The sequence below is a fragment of the Rhododendron vialii genome, chromosome 4a (assembly GCF_030253575.1).
Source record: "Rhododendron vialii isolate Sample 1 chromosome 4a, ASM3025357v1".
Taxonomy (NCBI): domain Eukaryota; kingdom Viridiplantae; phylum Streptophyta; class Magnoliopsida; order Ericales; family Ericaceae; genus Rhododendron; species Rhododendron vialii.
In genome coordinates, this window is record NC_080560.1 from 1,927,130 (window position 1) to 1,952,453 (window position 25,324).

The 25,324-nt window shown below is 38.5% G+C and overlaps 2 protein-coding genes and 1 non-coding gene across 9 annotated transcripts; all 3 read left to right on the forward strand.

The window, feature by feature from the left end:
- Positions 1-615: 615 nt before the first annotated feature.
- LOC131323176 (DNA mismatch repair protein MSH5) lies at positions 616-14,703 on the forward strand. 7 transcript variants are annotated; one of them, XM_058354856.1, is made up of 34 exons: positions 616-722; positions 1,495-1,526; positions 2,315-2,409; positions 2,588-2,668; positions 2,744-2,813; positions 3,338-3,401; positions 4,959-5,113; positions 5,213-5,314; positions 5,381-5,408; positions 5,490-5,521; positions 5,608-5,665; positions 5,988-6,074; positions 6,386-6,442; positions 6,723-6,824; positions 6,919-6,963; positions 7,866-7,943; positions 8,263-8,313; positions 8,410-8,491; positions 8,731-8,804; positions 8,881-8,980; positions 9,413-9,509; positions 9,628-9,717; positions 9,843-9,907; positions 10,024-10,082; positions 10,839-10,915; positions 11,008-11,094; positions 11,299-11,360; positions 11,458-11,519; positions 12,302-12,355; positions 12,446-12,528; positions 12,952-12,983; positions 13,079-13,150; positions 14,228-14,343; positions 14,445-14,703. In XM_058354856.1, exons 1-34 carry the CDS (start codon positions 687-689, stop codon positions 14,580-14,582), a joined length of 2,523 nt encoding a protein of 840 aa, XP_058210839.1. In that variant the 5' UTR covers positions 616-686; the 3' UTR covers positions 14,583-14,703. The 7 variants fall into 7 exon arrangements, with proteins under 7 accessions (XP_058210839.1, XP_058210841.1, XP_058210843.1 ...); XM_058354857.1 differs by having other exon boundaries at positions 617-722; positions 13,079-13,102; XM_058354858.1 differs by lacking the exon at positions 2,588-2,668.
- A 2,164-nt stretch (positions 14,704-16,867) lies between these two features.
- On the forward strand, positions 16,868-18,192 carry LOC131322724 (NDR1/HIN1-like protein 3). Its single transcript, XM_058354142.1, has one exon. The coding sequence runs from the start codon at positions 17,254-17,256 to the stop codon at positions 17,956-17,958; it is 705 nt and encodes a 234-aa protein (XP_058210125.1). The 5' UTR covers positions 16,868-17,253; the 3' UTR covers positions 17,959-18,192.
- Positions 18,193-24,501: 6,309 nt separating this feature from the next.
- TRNAF-GAA (transfer RNA phenylalanine (anticodon GAA)) lies at positions 24,502-24,574 on the forward strand. Its single transcript has one exon. It is a non-coding gene; the product is annotated as a tRNA-Phe (tRNA).
- Positions 24,575-25,324: the final 750 nt, after the last annotated feature.

Below are 25,324 nucleotides of genomic sequence, written 5' to 3' on the forward strand. Positions count from 1 at the left end.
ACCCTAAAGTGACCAAAATGGAGGGAGAAAAAGTGTCATTTTTTTTTGTTATCTACATGAGTCTGAAAAATAACGGACGCTGCTATTCGCAATCCTTTATTTTCTCCCATAGTCCACTACATTTCGGTAAATGGTTGTTGAAAATCATACATAACATTTCGGTAAATAACTGTTGAAAACACGATTATATTTCGGTAACTATATGTCGAAAATATGTTCAAATTTCGGTAAACAACTGCCGAACATACATTTTCGGTAAATAACTGTTAAAAAAAATATTATATTTCAGTAATTGGATGCTGAAAATATATCTCAATTTCAGTAACTAACTGTCGAGTATAACTGAAAATTTTTAATGGGCTATGGAAGAAAATAAAAGACTGCAAATAGCAGCGCCCAAAATAACCCATAGCAAAATGACCTGATGTGGATGCTCTAAACTACAAAGGGGCAAACGTGTAGTTTTCCAAATTTAAAAGGCTAAAACAAGCATTGATTGCAAGTTCCGTTGGTCACCCGCGTTTTCGAGCGAGCGGGTATGTATATAGTGGCGCGGTCACGTTCATCACACACGATACGAAACACCAAATTCGAAAACCCTTACTCCAACAGATCTCTCTCTCTCTCTCTCTCTCTCTCTCTCTCTCTCTCTCTCTCTCTCTCATTCAAGGTTCGAGCACGTGAACATGGAGGAAGTCGACGAAACAGAAGCCAAGCCTCAGGTCGTTTCCGAATATTTGCTTTACATTCAGCTGTTTTCACGAACAGATCATCTACATTATACATCTGGTTCACGTTCTTTGCATTAGAATCCAACTGTTAGTCGAATTCATAGTTGCTCCGCCAGTTCTTAGAAAAATAGCACAATCTCATCTCATACAATGGATTACTGTAGGAATTTAATACGTATGAGTCTATGACTAGCTTATAAAACCTAAGAAGCACGGAGACTTAAAGGAAGGAGGTGTGTCTGTTCGAAACGCGTCAGACACTGACACTCTCGTCTCTCGTACACGTGCCCAATACTCTTTTTTTCCGTGTCACAATTAGAAAATAAAAATGTTAAATCGGACACATGTCTGACACTCTTTCTGCAACATGTCCGACACTTCTTTGGCGCTAATGACTTCAGTAAGAAATAAATTTGTGATCGACGCTTGTTGGACACTTCCTAACATGTAATTTGACATGCCTACGCATGTGATCATAAAATGAAGGAGAAGAAAATGCCGATTGTCCAGTTATCGTAGCTTTGGCATTCTTTAAAGAAAGATGTGGTACTTTTGTGTTCAAACATATATATTTGCAAGTGCTAAGTTATCTTATTAGCATAGTTTTATAGTTCATGCTACTTATTAACTCGAACTGCAGAATCTTAAGTAAAAATCCAAATGCCATGTATTTGAGTTTACAATGTGTAACAGGTCATATGCTTTGTGTAGTTAACTTGCTAGCACCGTCTGGACGTGATGTTTGGTTTGGTATTTTATGCAGGTCTACATGGCTTGCATAATGCATGGTCATCGGTAAGTTTCTTATTCCTGTACCATGCATGTTTATGGAAAAGGTTGATGTTGGAAAACAATGAGTTAAATTAGCACCAGTGAAAAGGAGACAGGAATGTAAGAAGATTTGTGTTCTAGTTGTTATTCAGTTGGAAATGAAAATTTGGAATTGAGTGCATTTTGTACAAGAATAACTATGCCATGAATGCCTCAAAGCAACAATATTTCTTATGGCTATCAGGGTAACCTCTATTTTTTCTTTGTTCTGTGTAGTCACCTTGGGATTTTGTAATTCAATGCATTCAAAAGTTCATTGCAAAATGGCAGGTGTCGGTCCTTGGTAATCTAAGTACTTTTTTGGTTTTCAGATGGAAATCCTTGGTGAAATTTGGAAAAGTACTAATGAAATAGAGGCCAGTTCCACCTCTATAGGAGAGAATCTTATTTTTTACATGTTCCTCTCACTGTTACCAATGAGGAAGTATTGTTTGTGGAAACTTCACAAATTCTCTTCTAAATAGCAATTGACACCTGCGTGTCCATCGATGTTCATAGTTTATCACAACCATTCCAATTTAGTACTATTGTCCTTTTGTATATGGTACATGCTGTGGCAACTGTAACGGTTTGGGGTTTACTACAAGTCTCTCTCTCTCTCTCTCTCTCTCTCTCTCTCTCTCTCTCTCTCTCTCTCAGATATAGTTTGCTCATACGATCCGGGATACACTTCTGGCATTTTTAGTTCTTTACATTCATGTTTGGTTTTCTTATGTTTGAGTAACTATGGCTTCAATAACTATTCTTTCCAGAATTGGAGTTTCTTATTACGATTCAAGCCTCCGCCAACTTTATGTGATGGAAGTTTGGGAAGACGGAGGTGAAGATTTCCCCCTAATTGATATGGGTATGTGTTCTCATATTTTTTTTCAGGAAAAGGTTTAAATCTCACTTGGTGTTAGCCCCATTTTCTGTGGTATCAATTGGTTTTATATGTTTTCCTTTTTCCTTTATCTTTTTTTCTTCGGGTAGAAGCCTATTTGTTTTGGTTTCATGCATCTTTTTCTCTACACTCACTGGTCCAGTAAAATATCAAGCCAAGCCCCTGATCATTTACACAAGCACTAAGAGTGAGGAGTCTTTTATGACTGCATTACAGAAAAATGGTATGCTGCTCATAGCTTGTCGATTGTTCAACCGTCAGCTTGTTATGGATTTGTTTACTCTCTGAACTGATGCAGATGGAACATGTGAGGCTCAACTGAAGCTTATGAAAAGTTCAATGTTCAGCTATGAGCAAGCATGGCACAGGTATAGAACAGAATGTTGTATCAACCTATTATTGGGTGCCATTAGGTTAGAACAAAAGTTCTTCCCACAAAAAGAATGTGTCTTAGTGTTTCATTTAGTATCTGCCCATTATAACGTATAGGTTCAACAGAAACTACAAACCCCACTAATATTTGGGTAAATTGGTGCTCTTCCCGTCCCACGTATACCTATTATAACAGGTAATTATTGGGTCTGAGCCATAGGTGTGGCCTCAGGCCTGAGTCCCTAACTTCCCATGCGGGTTTCATGGTCTGTCCAACCATGACAACCCAGTTGGTTTTCAAACATGCACATACCGTACATGCCTCTTGACGAAACCCAATATTTTGACTGTCTGAAACCTTACCAACCGTTTCCTGACCAATCAGAACTACATGGGAAAATACAGAGGAAAGGAAAATGGTGATGAGAAACATTTAGCTTTGTGATCTTATAAAATTTAATTCTCCTATCCCTTTCTTGCCTTGTTCTTCTTTCTGTTCACCTTATTGTTTTGCGGACAGATTGATATACCTCCGAGTCTCAGGAATGGATGATGGGTTAAACATCAAGGAGAGAATTTGTTATGTGAGTTAAACTCAGATATCAGCCTTACATTCCATCTCAAGATTGAACTTTCAATTTTTCAAAGTGATGCTCAGATCATAGTTGATTGTTGTGACTTTGACTCAGTCGACACTCTTGTCCTAAATACTGGCATTTGAAATATATAGCAAGTGCTATTCTGTTTAAATTTTGCGTGAGTGTGCACGCATGCATGCTAATTCAACTTGCAAGCTATGGTTTCTTCCTGCGCACCTTTTCCTGACTTAATTCTTCTCACGAGTAAGTGATCTAGTCAGGAAGAACAATATTATCCACATTTATAGTAATATTAATTCAAAGGGACGCAGAGACTGAAATTAACTTGGTTTGAGATAAAAAGAAAGCCATGTCAGCTCATGGTTTAACTGAGACATGACCGTTGATTGATCAAGAGGAACTGCAAAAACAGATTCATGTAGCCACCCCTAGTAGTTGGGAAAATGCTTTGTTGAGTTGAGTTGCCTTTTGGAAACTCTTTACGGGAAAGGAAGAATAAATAACGGTGGTTATACAATATTCTGTAGCAAAAAGTGGCCCGGAAGTAACTTTGAGATTTTTAAGAAAGTTGTTCCTTGCAGAAGTGCATCCGATTATAAAGTAAAACCAACAAAGATTGTTAGAGTTTCTCTTTACTTTTTGGTGGAAGAATTGCATAATTGTTGGCTATGTATGAGCTTTGGGTCAGCACTTGAGACTTGAGAGTGACCATTGCTTCTATAGCTTTTGTCGGAATTAGTCCCCAGTGTTTGAAAAGTTAAAGAGGAATCCATAATATCTAATTGTAAGAAGAAAGTTAGCTTCGAGTAGGATCTAGTCTAAATTTGGCGTGCGCAACTATATTTTGTATGCTTTTTGTAATGATGCTACTACTTCTGCTCTCTTTCAGTGTGTGTTTTAACTCTAAATCGAAAGGCTTGAGTAGACATAATGAAGTCAACATGAGGTTATATAACATTGGTAAAGCTTGCATGCGAAATTAGTTTACTTGAATCTATCTTAGAGGTGAGAAACAAACTTTTCAGTAAACATATTTATTGAAATTCTTGGAAAAGAATATAGTTTTGTTAGAAAGTGAAAGTACAAGAAGTGTCATTTTTTTTTCTTCTGTTTATATGCGCTTGCTTGTTGAAGAAATACGACATGCTTTACATGGATCATGTGTCAGAGAGAGAGAGTGATGCTCTACATTGCCGGTTGTGAGCCCAATGACTCTTTCTCAGTTTCTTGCTCTCTCTGATGTTTAATTGTGTTTCTGATTTTTTTTATCTTTCTGAATTTGAGTTTGTTGGGTAATAGAACTCCATGGTTGAGGGCTCACCGGACATGCTTTTTTCTCAAATTTTTCATTTGTTTTGGACTTCAAGTTCTCAACAAATTCTACAAGACTAGATTATTGTGCTTTGTCCCTGTTTCTCTTTGTACATTTTGTGTGCTATTAACCAAATTTTCTGAATGTGAAAGAAGCTTGAGCTTTAAAAGCAGCATCGGTTTGTTCACCCTCATGCCTATTCAAAGTATATTTTACTTTATCAATTGCAGCTAAGTTCTATGATGGACATTCGAAGTGATGTTCAAGTTCGTGTGAGTGGAGGGCTTCTGGCCATATTGGAGAATGAAAGGATTGTAGATACCTTAGAACAACAGGAATGTGGGAATGCAGCAATTACAATCGACTCTGTCACCGAGATTTCACTGTATCTTTGTACACATCTTCATTCGTAGATAGTCAAATTTCATACTCCATTTCATATCTTAGTTAACTTAATGCATGTAAAACTTAACCATAAAACTAGAAACAAGTTTCTTAAAGTAGATGAAGCTGCTCATGAGGCTCTGCAAATATTTCAAACAGACAAACATCCAAGCCATATGGGCATTGGCAGAGCAAAAGAAGGGTAAATGCTGAAAAGTACTCTTGATGTTTTTGTTGATAAATGGTTACTGATATTCTTGAGCTGCAGTTTCTCTGTATTTGGGATGATGAACAAGGTATGCAGGAGCCATTTTGTTTCCAACTCTGCAGTACTTTCGGATTTTGACGCAGTACTAAGTTAGTTGTCCTTATTTCAGTGTGTAACGCCAATGGGCAGACGTCTCTTGAGGTAAATTCAGATTGAGATTTTTTCTTTTCTGCCACTTTTACCATAAAAAAAACCAAGGCCTTTGATGACATTTCTTCTTGCACTAGGAGCTGGTTTCTGAGGCCCATACTAGACCTTGATAGCCTCAACTATCGTCTTAATGCTGTATCCTTTTATCCCCAAACTGAGTTACAATTATACCCATTTTTCATGGGGACTATATCTCCAGATTGAAGTGCCAGAACAAGAGATGGGTAACCGATAACACAGTGAAATGAGGTATGGTTGAAGCCATAGAGACTGAATGGTGATCACGTGACTACTCATGAGCTGTACCTGAGAGCTTTAGATTAATCAACATTGCTAACTCTTGCTTGAATAGTGATCACACGACTAAGCATGAACTAAGAAATGGCTTCCCATGCATTTGTATTCTGTATTGTCAATTCTGTCTCAAACAAAAATCATTTTCTTTAATTGCATGAAGATATCATTCTTCCATTGTTCTGAAGAACTATTGGCTTCTTTACGGGAAACTCTGAAGTCCGTGAAGGATATCCCCCACATACTCAAGGTGCAATAATATATTTCCTTCTCTCTCTCTCTCTCTCTCTCTCTCTCTCTCTCTCTCATTTTATCTATATCCTTGACTTTTTGTTGTTCCAAACAATATGAACTTTATTTCTGAACTAGAAACTGCAGGCATCGATCCAAACACGACAGTCTTCCACACTTTCTCTCCAACATTTAGAATGGCATTTTTACTAAATTAAGGCTTTTAAATGCTTGCATTCCTAAGTTTGTAGCTCTAGCACATCATTACTTTTCCTATCCTGTATTTAAGGAAATTAAAGCTTATGAATCTTTTCCTTTTTCTTGTTGAAGAAATTCAACTCCCCAAGTTCTGCATGTACACCTGGTGATTGGACAGCTTTTTTGAAGGTAAATTTGCCCTTTTTATGGTATCTGTTCCTGGCTGCTTGATAACTTGAGTTATTCATTAAGTAAGGTATAGTGAATATGCTTCCTCTGTATTGGATGGAAAATTTACTCGTAAATCTTGTTTATTCTTCAGAGGATTTCTCTATGTGTTCACTTGTAGGAAATGGTGTTTTTTCTGTTCTTCATTCATTTTATTGATTTGTCCTTTGCCGTTGGGGTCAAAGGACATGATACTGCTGGCACACTAACACACTAACCAATCTTGTGCTTTCTCTGATAGAGCATCTGTTCGCTCCTACATGTGAACAAGATATTTGAAGTTGGGGTTTCTGGAAGTCTTCTAGAACAAGTGAAATATTTGAAATTGGACATCATTCAAAAGGTACAACTATTAGTTTTTCTAATTCTCTCTAAAGCTGTGACTTAGTGTTACTTTCTTCTTATAATTCATTCTTACTTCATTGCATTCATTACAGGCTGGTTCATGCATTTCGACGGATCTAGCCTATGTATATGAATTGGTTAGTTTATCTACAGACCTTGACCTATTGGGCTATTTCATCTGTACTTTGCTACGGCCAAATGCAATTGACAAGAGAGCCTTTTCAAAAGCAGAAATGTATGATGCTCTACTGGCTCCACACCTTGGAGTGCAATTCAGAGTTCTGTTTCAGGCCTTTTAGTTTAGTAAGAGTAGAACCCTTGTTTAAAAGTAACTTTTTGAGCAGTTGTCCTAATTATTTGTGAGAACCTTATTCGAAGGTATTTTCTTGCTACAACAAAGTGAAAGCAGGAAGAAAAAAAATTGAAGAGTGAAGCCCTATTGTACTAGTGAAACTTGTAATTGAGGACCCTTTTTTCTCTCTCCACAAACTTGAACAAGGTCTGAAAATGAAGAGATGGGTCTTGGTTGCCCGTGTGGGTAAGCATATGCAAGCACATTTTGCAGCTCACTAAGTGTTCACCAGTTGCAAGACTAGCGCCATATTGTCAGCAGACTAATGGCCAGAAATGGTGCTCATTTTACTTTGAAATGAATCTTATGACTCTCTTGGTACTTCCTTCCTAATTTCTACTGAACTTTGTAACCAATATCTACTTAGTATTGACCCGTTGTTACCTATAGCGAAGTTGCTTACTTGGTACACTTTTTTTCCTCTACTTTCTTTAATGTTGCTGTTAACTGGTGGAGTGCTAATAGACACACAAAGATAGATGACTTTTAGATACTTAACAATTCCTAGGACCATACATTAGTTATCTACCTCTCTCTTACTTGTTCAGCTTTCCCCCTTCCCCCATTTCTCTTTTTGTCCACACTCCTAGGTCAAGGATGAAGCACTTAAAATTCTTATTTGCCTTCTATTTTTCTGTTTTCTTTCTTGATTTCATTTGGTTCTCTTATGTTTTTCTGTTTGTGTAGGTAATTGGTGTTATCGATGTAAGTAGAAGCAAAGACAAGGGTTACATGACAATGGTGAAAGAAGGGTTCTGTGATGAGGTAATTTATCCATCTTATTGGTGATTTTCTTTCACAAATTAAACTTTCGAATTGGTTATCCGGGTGCCACCTTTTTTTCTTTTGACTTTTGCAGTAGGAAATTGTAAACTTAGTTAGTTGCCATCGAATGTATCTACTGCTTTCTTTTTCAAACTTTCATACAAACAGTTCAGTTGTGGATAGACTTTGTTCTTATCATAAGAAGTTGAAGATTCATGCTACACTTAGTATTCTTGTTAGTGCTGGTTCTCTTATTGCGTCTTCTCCTTGGTTTTCTTTTTCCACTTCTAACAAATCATTCCATCATCTTGAATTGTAGTTAGATGAGTTGAGGCAAATTTACGAGGAATTGCCAGAATTTCTGGAAGAGGTGCCTCTTGTTAGTTCCTTTTACATACGAAGTTTGGGGATGAAATGACATTGAATTCACATATCGGACTGCTTTCATAGAAGAAATGTTTTACAGGTGTCATCGTTGGAACTTGCAAGACTTCCTATTGTGTCTGGAGAAAAGTTTCTTCCTTGCATTGTTTATATACATCAAATAGGTTGGTCTCCTGTGTAAATAGAAAAGCACAAAATTTTCCAAAATAGTGGTTATGGGTTTTTCTTTTCTATAAGTTTTGAGACAGGACTTTTCATAATATCTTTTTGTTTTCCTATTCTTTTCTTTTCTTTTTTGTCTCTAAATAATATATGCCATTCAGGATTGCTATGTCAGGTATTGACTGTGAAACAAGCTTTAGTCCCATTGATTGATGCTCTGGATATGGTTGCTTATATGTAGGATACTTTCTGTGCATTTTTGAACAAAAGCTTGATGAAACCACGCTAGAAACTCTTCCAGATTTTGAATTTGCAGTAAGTGGCCGATTTCCTAAATTGGAATATGAACTTATGTCTTTTACCCTTCTATAAAATGTGCCACTCAATGTAGTTCTCAGATGAAGACAGAGACACGAAAAAGTTTTTCTATCGCACTTCAAAGACACGGGAGTTGGACAACCTTCTTGGGGATATATACCACAAAATCCTAGGTCCGTAGACTAATTCACTCTTCTGCTTAGAGATATTCCAGATGACAATTCCTCAGCTTCTTGGAGTTCCCAAATGAATTGGCATGCTGTTATTGATACCTTGTAAATTGTGTGCAGAAGGTGATAAAACTAGCATTTATAACTTATTTAAATGTAGAGTACTGCAGCAAATCTCCTGTGAGCAGGCACAACTTGATGTGTCTCAATACCAAAGTGTTAATGAACTTAACATACCCTCAATAGCTTAGTTGTGAGACTAATGGTTTAGAGATGCAAATTTATTTAACAAAAGATGTCAAGGTCTTTAACTAAGGTTTTGAAGGCATGGAGTGGGCAATTACCAGTATCTTAGATGTCAGATTAATGGTTTGATGATTTTTTTTTGTTACTAGAAAAAATGGCTATGTCTTTAACTTCCATTTCTTTTTGAAGACATGGAAAGGGCAATTACTAGGGACTTGGTATCACACATTATTCCATTCTCAGTACATCTTCTGAAGGCTGTGAATTTTGCAGCTGAAATTGATTGGTATTTTATTTATCTATCTTATTTCCATTGCCTTCTACCGTTAAGTTTTTAAGTTTTCCAGCCTTGTTTTACAGAATATTTACTTATTCTCTCTATCTTTGTTTTTGTTGCCACTCAGCTTTTTATCACTTGCATTAGTTGCTCGTCAAAATAACTATGTGAAGCCGACTCTGACATTGGAAGAGTTGCTTGATATACAGAATGGAAGGTTAGGCTGTTTTGTACAAGCAAAATGTCTCATTGATTTCATCAGAATGTAATTGTATAATTAGTTATAGAAGAATAGTTCATTGTGCATTCAAGAAAAGAATCCTAACAAGTAGTTTTATCCAGACATGTTTTACAGGAAATGACAGTAGACACCTTCATTCCCAACGATACAAAGATTCATGATGAAGGTATATGTGGTTAAACATTTGTTGTTTAATGGGCTTTTGACTCATCCCAACAAAGCCTAATCTCATTCTATTATACTAGTTATTCTCGTTAAACTAACTAAGTCACATGTCTTCAGGGAGGATAAATATCATTACTGGCCCCAATTATTCAGGAAAAAGTATCTACGTAAAACAGGTCAATAGTTACTATAGTCTTTTTCTGGAACCAGCATGCTCTGCTTCCCTTCCTCCCTCCCTGCATCGCCCTATGCTTTGAATTACACACATTTATCTGCAGAATGTTGTCACATTTCTGAACCGTGACTCTATGAAATCCATACTATGGATGTGTACTGCTTACAGCGCTCAAGTGGAACTCAATTTGAGTTCATTTTGAAATCTGCTTTAAGTTTGCTCAAACAATATATCTGAAGACTAAGAACAGAGTTGTATTAGTGTTTCCTTTTTGTGACATTTGTGTTCTGTATCTCTGAACAAATGTTGCCATGCAGAATCCTTTATAAATATCATACCTATTTCCTAGTTTCTAGTTTAAGTTTTCGTTCTTGACCAAGGCATGACTTTGATGGTATATCTCCAGATGCTTGAGCCCAATTAAGAGAGAGTTATTAGGTTTTCATATCACCATTTCAGCAATTAAAAAAGGCATTCATGTTTTCAGTACTTTTTTTGCCACTTATCCATGTGGCACGTTTGTTCCAATCTCACTTTAGACATCTCTCAATCATGTCAGATACCAATACTGGCACCATTCTTATATTCATCTCTCTCCAGATGCTTGAGCCCAATTAAGAGAGTTATTAGTTTTTCATATCCCCATTTCAGCAATTAAAAAAGGCATTCATGTTTTCAGTACTTTTTTTGCCTCTTATCCATGTGGCACGTTTGTTCCAATCTCACTTTAGACATCTCACATGATACGTTTTCTCAGGTAGCTTTAATTGTTTTCCTTGCCCACATTGGAAGTTTTGTACCCGCGGATGCTGCTACTGTGGGCTTGACCGATAGGTTTGACAGTTATATCCTCATCTTTTCACGAATTTCTTGATGCTGAATTTTGAATACGCTATGACGCAACTAACCAGAATCACTAATAACAGGATATTCTGTGCCATGGGAAGCAAACATATGACTGCTGAACAATCAACATTTATGATAGATCTGCATCAGGTGGGAATGATGATAAGGTATACTTGCACGGTTTCCTTTTCACCTTCTAATAGCGGATATAGATTTTGCTGTCTGTCCTTGCATTTTTGGTATTGGTTCTTGTGATGAGCACTCTGACTTTTTCCGGTTCGTTGCTTGGAATCATACTGGCTGTGTTTCACCTGGAAATTCTATTCATATACTAAGTCAAACATCTATATTGATGCTGAAAACTATTGCAGGCATGCGACTTCACGATCTTTATGTTTGTTAGATGAATTTGGTAAAGGCACCCTTACTGAAGGTTAGTTTTTGCAAACCATCACATCTCACTTTTGTATATGCCCTGCCTTAAATGTAACTTTCCAGCTACTATAAAATGTTCTCAAAATTCATTGCAGATGGCATTGGACTCCTTGGTGGAACTATTAGCCATTTTAGCAATTGCTATGACCCTCCAAAGGTTTGATGCTCATGTTTTTCTTTTTTGAGCAGCTTCAGAAACAAAATTGTAGTAGAATGGGAGTATGGGACAATGGGGCACAACCCATATACAATCAAAGAAAAGAGAGAGAGGTGAGAATATTACAAAAGATGATTCCAACAAGCCAATGAAAACCAACCGACCCTACTACTAGAACATTCAAACATGTGGCCTTTTCACAGAACATGCTTTACCAACATCTTGCATCGATTCTCTTAATTGCCATCCAACCATAATTGCCAAGTGAAGCATGTTCTATAAGATGCATTCCTGGTGGTGGCCTCTAGATTCACTTAGCATTGATAGTGCTGTCTGATTACGAGTTTGCTGAGCTATGTAAACTGCCCTTTGATTAATGTAGAAGACAGTACAATTTATATTATGCGATTTGGTTATGGAGTCAAATGTTCAGCACCATTCCAAGCCTCATACCATGCTTTGTTTACCAGTCCACCTACAGCTACGCATTGGTGAATTATTGGTTATTTGCTGCAATAATGCGCCATATGAACACAATATCTCTTCAATAATGAGTCAGCAATGCATGAAACTTGTCTCAAGCGTCATTTAAGAGCAAGTAATGCCAGGTGTTATGGAGGAACATAAATAAAGGAACCTTATAAGTAGTAGCCTCTATATTTTGAACCTCTGAGGCAGAGAACATTTACTCTTACATCTCCTGCTCTATAGAGCTTCTGTGATAGCTGCCACGTTTGTTTTGATGGGTAGCTTGTGATAGAATATGCTCTACTAATTTGCAGGTTTTGGTTTGCACTCACTTGACAGAGATATCTAGTGATAGTTTCTTACCAGAGGTATGAATTGGTACAAATCTAATGTGCGCGTACATAGAAACTTCAATAATTAACTACTTCAGCTGAATAACACATTTTCATTGTTTGCAGTCTGATAAAATTAAGTATTACACCATGAGTGTCCTAAGACCCGACAATGGTACAGATCTTGAAGAGATTGTATTTCTTTATAGGTAAGTGATCCCTAATAAACTCTTGAAGCAAATATATTGCACGCTTTTGGAGAGTCATCAGGACCTCATATTCTATTTTTAAAGTAGCGTGTTTCTGTTGTTTTACTAATTTTGTTGGTGTCTTGTTCATAGAATGGTGGGGTTTCTGTGATTAATCTTTCCATTCCACACTCATCCCTTTCTGATAGCCTTTGTATGGACTCTTTGGAGTGACCTACATTGGTGTCTACAACCGTTTAGCTCTTTGAAATGAGGCAAATGGAAAACTATTTTTCTTGGGTGACGCAAGTTGAAATATTGAATGCATGTCCTTATGCTTAGTTATTCAGATGTTTTGGCTGACAAATTCTACCATCTGTGCATTTTAATTTCTAATAGAAATCTGCTTTGGTGAAAAACATTTGTCTTACTTTTGTGTTGCAGGCTTGTTCCAGGACATGCACTTCTTAGCTATGGTGAGTAAATAGTCTATTTCTGTTTTGGGGGTTGCTAGTGGCTATATATATAATTAAGAAAAATGTAGTTCATAATTTCGGTTTATGCACTGCAGGGCTGCATTGTGCACTACTCGCCGGTAAGATTCAAATTATAGCTGTCATTTTGCTGCAGAAAAGTATGGTTGGTATTCCAAAATAACCTTTTCTTTCTTCTAATACTTCTGATGCTTCACTGCATATACAAACAGAAAACAAGGAGTTCCTATTCCTGTTCTTGTACACTTATATGCATCGAGTTTTTACGAAGCATTTACTAGTTAAGCTTGACAAATGGATCAGAAACATAAGCGCTGCCATTAACAGAAGTAGACAACGGATTTAAGTTATTGCTGATTGACCTTATGGTAGCAGTAGCCCTCGGAGGCAGATGGAATTTGGAGAGGACTTTTTTGAGAAAGATTGTTATGGGAACTGATGCCAAGTGAGATCCTGATCGACTGTAATAGCTGAATCAAATCCGCATTGAGAACCAATTTAATAAAATAATTATATTAGTATTTGAACCACCAAAAACCAATTTAATGATTTTACTTTCTATGACGATGAAAATACAAGGTAATGCATCTGGCAGAGTAACAAGTAAAGGCTAAAATTCATAACATGGGACATTGTTTCGTAGTTTGATGTAACTTGTGAATAATTGCTTTTTGCATCATCGTGTATTTGCTTCAGAGTGATGTTGAATTCCATGCAATTGGCATTTGTTATTGTTTCTTGGTTTGAAGAAGTTACTAATGCTCGCAGAATTTATCCTTTCTTGCTCTATTTGGTCTTCCCCCGCACCCCAACACACACACACACACACACAAACACACGCAAGCCCCACACTGACGCGGCACATGCACGTCAAATTAGGTCTTTCTGGAAGACACTGTGTGTTAGGACCAGACAGACTTATTCTTAGCTTGATCTCAGCTTAATGTGCCTGCAGCAAGATTTTGCATAGTTGATTTTTCTCTCTACCTGGATTTTCTCCTTGGACTTTCCATCTCATTGAAAGTTCCGTAGAACTTCCACTGGGGCCAGTTCCTTGGTTTCTGCCTCTCGGCTTTCATATATCTGAGACCTTTGTTTGGCATCTGGAGGTCATGGGCTTAAATTCATGGATTCACTTTCTCAAAAATTCATGTACCTATTACTTGAGGCTTCTTTTCCAGTGTTTCCATTATTTTGACGCTTCAGTTAAGAAAGTGTGTGTATAGGTGTGCCGGAGGAAGTTATAAAGAGAGCAGCATCTGTATTGGATGCCCTTGGAAATAATAAGCACGTCGAGCGAGTGTGCACCAGTGAGATATCAGCTCAAGATCAGCAATACAAGGTGATATATTTCCAGGACCTGGGGTTCGTTTCTTTCGTAGAGAAAAATATAGTTTTTGTCGTATATATGATTAGTTTCTATCATGTTTGAACCAAATGCAGGATGCAATTGACAAGATGTTATCCTTTGATCCTCTTAATGGTGATCTGAACCTCTTCTTCAAGGAGATCTTTCCTTCTTCCATTCCTGAAGACACCAAAGCTGCTACTTATCTCATGGATACAGGAATGTCATCATGAAATGCTACTGTTAATCACATACTGTTTATAGAACCAATCAAACAGGAAGAAACAACATTTCTTTTGCTCTGAATATGGAGCAATTTTGAAGTGAAGGAAAACAAATGGACCTTTTCGTCAAGTCCGGTGATTTTTCTTTTCGTCGAAGGCGGAGCCACAGAGAAACAAGTGGGGTCACTTCTTATTTTAAGACCCCGCTCCCTTTGATTTCTCAATAAGAAATATTATATTTTGCACCCGATATTTGCTATTTTGACCCCACAATAGAACTCTTAGTTTGCCCTATAATTCTGTTGTTTAGTTTTTGACCTCATACATCCAAAATTCTGCCTCCGCCCCAGCATATTATATTCAATCAACCCATATTAGAACTTCTCCCAATCTTGTGCAAGATATGCATTATGGTGATAGTTCTGCACATTTATACGTGAAGCAAAAACTTTAGATTTAATACACTGGATAGAGATTGGACAGCTCCGTAGCTTATGGAACTAGAACAGTTGATTTGTTCTAATAAACTCACTGATCCAATCCCAGAAATATAATATGCATGACAATAAGAGAGGATAAAGTTGAATGAGCAAACACGTTAATTGCGCTCAAATCATGAATTTGTGAAGGTTTATAACATAATAGAGAGGGTAAAGGTGTAATTAGTTTAAAGCATCTTCAATTGACCCTTTAAGCATTTTTTACTGTCAGGTTTTAAGGTCCTTTTAGCTAGCCAACAGTTTTTTTCTTCTTTTGCATCTTTAACCTCATTCAGGTACCAATGGGCTTTTAGCCCAATTGGTAACTACTGGCTGTGGGCGAGGCGATTTTTGGGTTCAGGACTATGGATAGCTTTTGAACCCCCTGTAAGCTAACTCACTAACTTCTCCCACTAACCCCCGCTGATGTATATAATATTGAAAAAAAAAAAAACTCATTCAGGTAGCAAAAGATGGTCTCAATTTTAGAGTCATTTGTATCTCTTGATAGAAAGAGAGGTAGGGAAAAGAAGGAGAGTTCAAGACAAGTCTCTTGATTCACTTACCTAACAAAGCATTACTCCAAGTCTTAACATGCATTTTGGGTCTCAACTTTAATAATTTTTTTATCGCATACATCTTTCACACGTATATTTTAAAGCGTCAAATGAAAATACTATTCTCTTTTCTTTTCTTTTTGTGGGAGAGGGATGTTAATTGTTATTACCCTTTTCAGTTAATTTTACAGTTAATAAAATACAAATATTACAGTTAATTTTTTGAACTGAATTTTAAAGTTCAATTAAGAAAATGAGAGTGCAAAAATTAATTTTCTTTTTTAAAACAAGCCTTTTTGATCCTTTATACTAAACCAACTTGGTTTTGTGACTGAACCCCAAGGGATTTAGCCAAGTGTGGTATGAGAAATCAATTGAAAGGTCTATTACTCCCCAAAGGTTCTCAAGTTCAAATTCTACATATGCCTAACATTTCAAACCGTGAGGCAATTCGAGGTTCATCTGGCTTTTAACTTTGGGGGCCTGGAATTAGTCGAGGTGCGTACAAGTTGGCCTGAACGACATGTTATCCCAAAAAAAACTTGGTTCGTGGATTGGTGCAAAATACACAGTGAAGTAACCTACAAATAAAGCTGCACCATTCTTCGTTCCGCTAAAATTCTTATTTTTAAAATATTTATTTTCTGTTTTACAATATAGATCATTCTCTCACATTACATCATCTTTAATTCAAAAAATAATTATTTATTGTAATTAATGGAACACACTCTAACTTGGCCAGTAGCCCAAGCCCAATTTTGGGGGTAAATGCCAGGGGGCGTTTGGCTTAATAAGCCAAACGGCCTATTTTTTGCCCTTATTAAAAAAATATTGTATTTGTTAGTTTTTCATTAATTTTTGTAAAGTATTGCTTCGTCATGACGAGAAAAATCTAAAAAATAAAAATTACGATCGAAACCTAAATTTTTTAAAAAAAATGCCAGGGGGCATTTGGCTTAATAAGCCAAACGGCTTATTTTTTTGCCCTTATTAAAAAAATATTGTATTTATTAGTTTTTCGTTAATTTTTGTAAAGTATTGCTTCGTCATGACAAGAAAAAATCTAAAAATCTAAAAATTACAATTGAAACCTAATTTTTTTTTTAAAAAGACAAAAGTAAGTAAATAAGTCTATTTTTTGGGGTAAACGTCTTCAGGAACGCGGAAGATGTAGTATGCGGGCATAGAACGCGGAAGATGTCGTATGCGGCATGCCCCGGAGTCAATGGAATTTGGGAATGAGAAAGTTACTAGTCGCCCACCCTCTCCTCAGTCCTCTCCTCTCCTCTCCAGACTCCCCTCCCCCACACAAACGAAATATAGCAAGTTTAGCAACCAAGTTTTACTCAAATTCAAGCAACCGCGTCAATTCTATCTGTTCTGTAACAAAAAATCAACACACGCCCACACAGCCTTGCCGTGTCCAACCCGATACACACTAGAGTTCCCTTCCCCATTCCCACCCGGGCCACCCCAATATTGATGGCCCGGCCCTGAACCACTCAACCTCTCCTCCTCTCTCTATATATAATAAACTCTTTCTTCTCACCTCCAATAGCATCACACACACAAACAACCCACCTCTCTGTCTCTCTCTCTCTCTCTCTCTCTCTCTCTTACCAAATACTCCACCAATTCCTAATCATGTCCAGCCCAAAACAACCCCACTTGAACGGAGCCTACTACGGCCCCTCAATCCCGCCCCCGTCGAAATCTTACCACCGCCCCGGGCGCGGCAGCAGCTGCAACCCCTTAAGCTGCCTCTGCGGCTGCGTCTTCAACCTGATCTTCAAGATCCTCTTCACGGTCCTCTTCACCGCCGGCCTCGTCATCTTCCTCTTCTGGCTCGCCCTCCGCCCCATCAACAGGGTCAAGTTCCACGTCACCGACGCCGCCCTCACCAAGTTCAGCCTCAACACCACCACCACCGGCAACAACCTCTACTACAACCTGGACCTCAACCTCACCATCCGGAACCCCAACAAGCACATCGGGATCTACTACGACAGCGTCGAGGCGCGGGCGTTCTACGGCGGCCAGCGCTTCGCCACGAAGACGCTCCCCCGGTTCTACCAGGGGAAGAAGAACACCACGGTGTTGAACGTGGTTCTTGAGGGGCAGGATATCGCGGTGAATAACGATCTCTTATCGGATTACAATTCAGAGAAGGGCTCGGGGGTTTACAGCATCGATGTCAAGCTTTACCTCCGGGTTAGGTTCAAGTTGCGTGATGTCAAGACTCCGAGATTCAAGCCGAAGATCGAGTGCGATCTGAAGGTGCCGTTGGATTCGAATAACGGGACAGCGTCCGGTACTTTTCAAACTACCAAATGTGGATTCGATTGGTAGTGTTCTTTGCTGCTTCGTATTACTATTTTTTTTTTTAAGAGGAGGATATACATCTCGATGGTTTTTCCTTTTTCTCTGGGCGTTTGTTTGATCTGGAGTTTTTGTTTTGGTTTTGGTTATGTTTCTGCTCTATATTGGATTATTTCGTTGAATTTTAGTATTAGTATTATATTTCTGCCCTTTAGTGCCGTTGCTGTGAATAAAATAATGGAAGATTAGATTTCTTTCTTTTCATTGGAATCCATGGTACAGTATTTTTATAATGGAGTATTTTTTTTTTTTCCTCTGTCAATGTTTGAATGTGGCACAGACCCGGCAGTTATCCCAGTGGTTTACGCGGATATTCAGGTTTTGAAAGTATTTTTCAAAGTTTAGGGTTCGATTTTTCATCGGATGATTACCCTGTAGCAAGTGGAAGATAGGTTTTGAAAGTATTTCTCAAGGTTTAGGGTTCGATTCTCCATCGGATGATTACCCTGTAGCAAGTGGGAGACGTGACTAATGTGACCACGCTATCTCCTCAGGAGATTTAGATTGCGCAGTTTAGCCCATTTAATAAATTAATTATAGGGCTGTTAATCCGTTAAAAAAAAAATATTTTTGAATGTGGCAGATTCTGTTGACTCTAGTTTGGTTTGGATTAGAAATATGCGGTTGTGGGTAAGAGATGCTCACGACACACCAATTGGAGGAATTTTTCAGTACTGGACGGGTACCGCGTGGTATCCAAGTAGACCGTCCAAAAGTGTGTTAGACAGCTTGGATTGAAACACTTTCTCTCCTCTCATCCACGAGAAATTTTTTGGTCCCGGTTGGGTATATCCCACGTTGTCTCGCCATCCAATGCACTTTTAGATGGCCCTGATTGAAATTCTCTCTCCTCTCAACCCACCACTCTCTCTCTCTCCTCTTTCTCTCTCCAAATTTGAGCCGTCCAAAACCGCAATGGAGACCCAGATGCGCCAAGCGGACACCATGTGATATCCACCTGGCACTGAAAAATTCTTACACCCCACCACTCTCTCTCCTTTTTTCTCTTCCTAAATTCGAGCCGTCTAAAATTGAAATAAACGGCCCGAATGTACCGAGCGGGCGCCACGTTATACTCAGGCCCCGTTCCGGAACGATAAATAAGTACTTATTTTTTAAGAAGGCAATTTCAAGCTCAAAAATTATGTGCTTACGCAAATAATTTTCCTATCACTATGGATCTTGTTTGATAGATCTCATTGAGATCTTTAATACGGTGTAAAAAAATTTGAAAAATTATTTTTCATTTACGTTATTTTTGAGTTTGAAAATGTGAAATAAGTGTTTATTTTTTAAAGAGGTGTTCTGAAACGGGGCCTCAGACACTGAAAAACTTCTCCACCAATTGCGCGCCTAGAGGTTCTAGACTGGATATTATTATTATTAAGTGCCCGTTTGTTGAAAAGCATGATTACATGGAATTCAAATACTCCTACGCAAGTCCAAACATGATACAGTCATTGAGCTACTAAGCTATCCCGGTTTTTTTTTTTTCTTTTTTTGAACACAGCACAAGATTCATTTCATTACAAAGAGCCCATCAAACAAATACAGGAATCTATCGAAAATATAGTGATAAAGGCTAAACATGAACAACAGGTAAGAACCTAAACTCTATTACCGAAAAATAAGCACATACTGCAAAACAGAGCCGACACACAAAGTTCGACCAATAAAGCCGTTACTGTAATAAAGACTAAGTACCTACGGGAAAGGAACCTAATCACTGAATAAGCAAGACAAAACGTGGGATCCCTCTTCCTCAAACCAATCGTAACCCCGAAATCAGCCATTGGCACGAGGCCAACTAACGGCAAACAACAACCAGACAAAGACCACCACGACCGGAGAGGCAATTCCTCCATTGAAACCCATTCAGAAAAGCGCATGGAGCAAGATCAAGACCACAATCAACCCACCATCATCAGACTATTCCTCAATAGGCGCCGGAATTATTCATCCACCTCCTCTTCCACATCAGATTTGGGGAAACAACCAAACTGATACAAAACCGGACTGATTTGGGGGAAACCCAAAACAACTGGTAGAAAGCCAACGGGAACCCGCTGGAAAAACAAAACAAAGAAACAAAAACCCACGAACATCAGATCTGAAGATGGCAGACGTGATACAGGCTTGGGCACCACCGACCGCCGGACACGCCGACGAGAGGACCTCGTTGATTAACGGAGATGTAGCCTCAGGCTGGGAGCTTGGGGACACCAAGAAAAAGAGGTGTAGGTTGTGCTTTTTCCAGCTGAGTCTTTTAGGAAGGGGGCTAGGTTGACTGTGCCCTTGAGCGTGGATAGGACCTGCACACTTAGCATCCGTGTTAGTGCCAAACCCAAATCATTGGGAGTCCGGGAGAGCACTCTGACGATCAAGTTAGAATGTGAGTAGGAAAGCTTTGAATGTGTTTGAAGGCTTTTTTGGAGAGAGAAAAGCATTACCTTAGTTTGAAGGTGGAGCACTCTTTTTATAGGCAAAGGTAGCTTGGAGCCCAATTCACGCGTGAACACCACGCGCTCGGTGATTGGAGCCTACATGATATACTCAGATAGGTTTGCAGTCAAAAGCCTATCACGAGCTCTGCCCCCCATTCGTTCGCTAAGAGTGGTGGTGTCACACCACTTTCCAACCACCTGTTAGCTCTTCGTTGTCATGCCACCTGCCCCTCCTACCCAACTTTACCTGACTTCCTCTCCAAGTCAAGGGGCAAAGGTGGCTCGATGGTAGACTTTTCTGCCGTCTGGTAACGCTCGGCTCTGTTCAATATGCTTTACCAGGTAACCTTTGGTCCGGCGAGACCTCATCGGGCAACAGGATGCCGCCCAGCGCAACAGACATACTAAAGCTCTGGTATGGTTCTTACTTTGGTCGGATGAACTTAGCTCGGCACCGGGCAAGCACAGCTCGGCAGTATGGGTCCATCGGAGATATAATGAGCGGATTGCACATTGCCAGTCAACTCTTAAGACCTTGGATTTGACTGTTTATTAGAGTGACGTGGCCGTCCCCTGAATCACTTCTCTGAGCTCGACCACCACAAAAGGATAGAGAGGCGAGGAAGGTACCGTGGGGGGGAGAAAGAGGGGAGGGGGGGAGAAAGAGAGAGTACCGTGGCGGGGAGAAAGAGGGGGGGGAGAGAGAGAGAGAGAGAGAGAGAGAGAGAGAGAGAGAGAGAGGCAGAGGCCTCTCCCAGCGGCGGCGGCTAGGGTTTTTTCCTGGATAGAGAGAGAGTCGTTTCCACTATGACTGATCTAAGCTATCCCAGTTTGGTTCAACAATTTGTTTGGTATACCATTTTCTGTTTTTATGGTACTAGTGTAATGCATCATGCTTACTCGATTTTCTCACCTTTGGATTGGACATGGAATTAGATTACAATTCCAAGGGTGTGTTTTCACTTCTTCTTTTTTTTTGAACACGGAAGGGTGGGAGAGTAATTTCACTTATCAACTCCACAAAGTAATTGCTTACTGGAGGGATATGAAGACCCTATTAAACACACACATACACTTAACCCAAACTCCTGATATGTTTTCACTGTTTCAGTACAACAATTTTTGAAGGAATTGCATCTCAGTTGGACAACAGATCCTGCAAAACGTGAAATGTGCAATACCTTTGCGGATATGTATTTGCTAATCCCTTTACTACTAAGTCTCATGGAATTACTCATCTCTTAAACACACACTTAACCCAAACTTCCGATATGTGTTTGTTAATGTCGTAAATCGGACATTGCCGTAATGAATTAGGGTTGTAAACCATGGCTGATGCCAAATGGATCAAAAATATAAGCGCTGAGAGCAAGTTTACCAATACTTAGTTAAAAAAACTTGTGAACAGTGTACATTTTTCATTTTACCTACTCATATTTCTTTCAACACTACACCAATATTATCTATTTAACCTACTCTCTATTAAAATACACATTTTTTCAACCTTTTTCTTTATTCTATTATTATAAAATGAGAGAGAGAAGGGGGGAGAGAGAGAAAATAATAAAAAAATGAATTGCTTGTGAATAGTTGTAAGCTATTTTTAGCTTACAACTGTGGATTGAGCCAGATTGGCTCCCTGTTTAGCTCCTCTGATGTAAGGATGTTTTTCCTCTTTTTATGAGCTAAAATAGCTTTGTAGCTATTTTAAAGTTGCTGGTAAACTTGTCCTGACATTAAGGCTTGGTTCCCTACTTCTCTTTTAACTTAATTAATTTTTTTGTTTTGTGTGTTTTGTTCGTCTTTTCTGAATTTTTGTTAGATTCACGTGATATTTTTGAAATTAATCATCCGTCTAAACGAGAGGAGTCTAAAAAGTACAAAATTATGACCAAAAGCAAAAAAAAAAAAAGAATAAGAGTTCACTAAAAACGGAAAAAGAATCAACCAGCTGTCTTTTGGAGCTTAAGTATCGTCTTATTTCAATTTTTTCAACATCGGTCCATATTTTATATTTTTCCGATTCGTCTCGTCAAGACGAATCTATTTTTGACTCTTTTTTGTTTAAAAATGTTTAAAACAATGTAGCTTCTTGGTCGGCCTGGCTACAAAAGTAAAGAATTGAGCTACTATAGCTGGAATACGGGAATCCATAGGAACCATAAATCGAAAGCAACAGTGGTTCTCGGTAAAGAGAAATATGACCCAGACTAGGTAAGACTTTCCGGTTTAGGAGTGAAGCTCCTTCTCCTGGTAGTCTTCCTTATGGTTCGATCTAAAGACAAGACAATAAAGAAGCATAGAAAGGAATTCTTAGTTTCTACCCTGAAACTAATGTTTGCAGTAGCTTCTTATAGAGCTTAAACATCCTATACACGCATTAACTTCAACAAGAGGGACCCCTTTTTTATCCGTATCTGGTGAGCATGAGGTATTGTAGGCCACCAACAAGGCTTCGATACAACGTGGGATTCTCAAATGGAAGCTGATCATCATCCATTTAGAGAAGGTACTAAGCGGCGAACCAAGATTCAAAGCGAGCCAAGGCAATGTCAATTGAAGAATAATCACTATTGGAATCAAGAAAGCAAGAAGGAAAGCGAACACTTTCTCCCGTCATCCTCAGGACAATCGACTGTCTGAACAGTCCTTGTTGGTACTAGTGGAGTCTCCATCTCCACCTTTTCCGTCTGCTCCTCCTCGTCCTCCACCTGCTGTGGAGTATCCGGCTCTATGTTCTCCTTCTGCTGTAACATCCCAGACTCATAAGAGGTTTTGAATGGGTGAAGAACAAGACGAAAAAGAGGATCCATATGAAGAAAAAAAAAAAGGGTAAGAACCTCTCTTTCATTGGGTATATGTAAACGCCGGGGGCGCTAAAATTATGAAGAAAAGTTACGAAATATATATAAAAAAAAGCCGAAATAAGTTCCGGACAAACAACGGATTTTAGTTAGTGCCGATTGACCTTATGGCAGCGGGTAGCCGTCGTGAGGCAGATGGAATTTGGAGAGGACTGTTTTGGAGAAAGATTGTCCAAAATTCTACTAGTATTGTTTAGTTTTTGACCTCATATATACGTCTAAAATCCTGGCTCGATCCGCTCCTCTTATTTGTTATACTCAATCAACCAATATTAGAACTTCTCCCAATCTTGTGCAAGACTTATGCATTCAGGTAGCAAAAGATGGTCTTAATTTTAGAGTCATTTGTATATCTTTTGATAGAAAGACGTAGGGAAAAAAAGAAGGAGAGTTCAGGACAAGTCTCTTCATTCGCTAATGCAAATGCTATAAAGAGTGAAGAGAGAGAACGTTTAAACAGTAAAGAAATAGAGAGAGAAAAACAATGAAAGTGTATGAACTCAATATCGGGTTCTGATCTTTCAAAAAAAAAAAAAATTTCGGGTTTTGTTTTTTTATTCTTTATTTATTATTTATAACACTAAAAAAGCACCTTAAAAGTGTCTAATGGATGATCATATTTCATTCTTACCTAACAAACTATTACCCTAAGTCTTAACATACATTTTGGGTCTCAAATTTTATATTTTTTTTATCGTATACATCTTTCACACGTGTATATTTTTTTTATCAGCAACGTTTATTTTAAACCAAATGAAAATACTGGAGTATTAGCCTTTTATTTTATTTTCTTTTGGAGAGGGATGTTAATTGTATTATGGTTTCCCCACGTTGTAGGATTGTTACAAAACCGACGAACCGAAAAAACCCAAAAAAAATCAACTAATTGGTTCGGTTTTCGATCGGGGTAAAGACCGGTTTTTTCCCGGACCAGAGAAAACCGAACCGAACCAACTATATATTTTTTACATATACACACTTTAAATTAAATGGTAATTTTATATTTCGGGTGGACCGAAATCCCCAACCAGACCGATCCCACCCCCTAACCAAACCGAACTCAGCTTTGTTCGGGATCGATCATGGAAATATTTGGACATAACCGAATCGGTCTTCGGGAATTTCATCCCAAACCGGGCTGGAATCACCTCTACCACGTTGTTTTGTAGTATCTTATATTAAACAATAAGAACTACAGCAACGTTGCGGGGATAGCTCAGTTGGGAGAGCGTCAGACTGAAGATCTGAAGGTCGCGTGTTCGATCCACGCTCACCGCATGTAAACTCCTTTTCTTTTGTCACTCCTCTTTTGCTTTTTTTAACTACTATTTGAAATCGGCTAAGTTTGAATCCAAATGTATCGTCGTTTAGTAAATGTATATTCTATTAGGCTGCAAATGTATCGAGGTATTCCGAGCAGCTCAAGTCTCGGCTCGACTCGTTTCGTTTAGTAAACGAGACACGTTTGGATAGAATTTTTGGCTCGTGCCGAACTTGACTTAGCTGTACTTGGCTCGTGTAGATATAAACCATGTTTGTATTAATTGGGTCGGCTCATTTATAGAAGCTCGTTTATTACTTGAACCGATGCGTCGAGTTCTCAAATACTAATGGAGGTCAAACTCGAGCTCACAAAAAATTGTTAAAGATCAGCGCTCGTCCATGGTTTGTTTTGGTTTGGTTTTGAGATGGGTGGGTAATGATTCACGGATAAAAACAAAATTTAATTTTTGTGAATAAAAGGGTTTGCTGGTTATTATATATCTCCCTATAGGCTAATATACCATCCGGGCGGATGAATAATCTCCTCCTCATTCGGGCGTCAAACATCAGATAAGGAGGAGGGGGCGAATGACAAAGCCGACCTTTCTCACAAACGGGCCGTTAGGGTTAATGCTTTTCAGTTTGGTAACAAAAGAACTAATTTTTCTTAATCTAATTTTAATGTGCTGCCTTCCCACCACATTGAAGAAATCTTCATGTAAAACTTCCCCTAATCAATTCTGATTAACAACTTCTTGTTTCTGA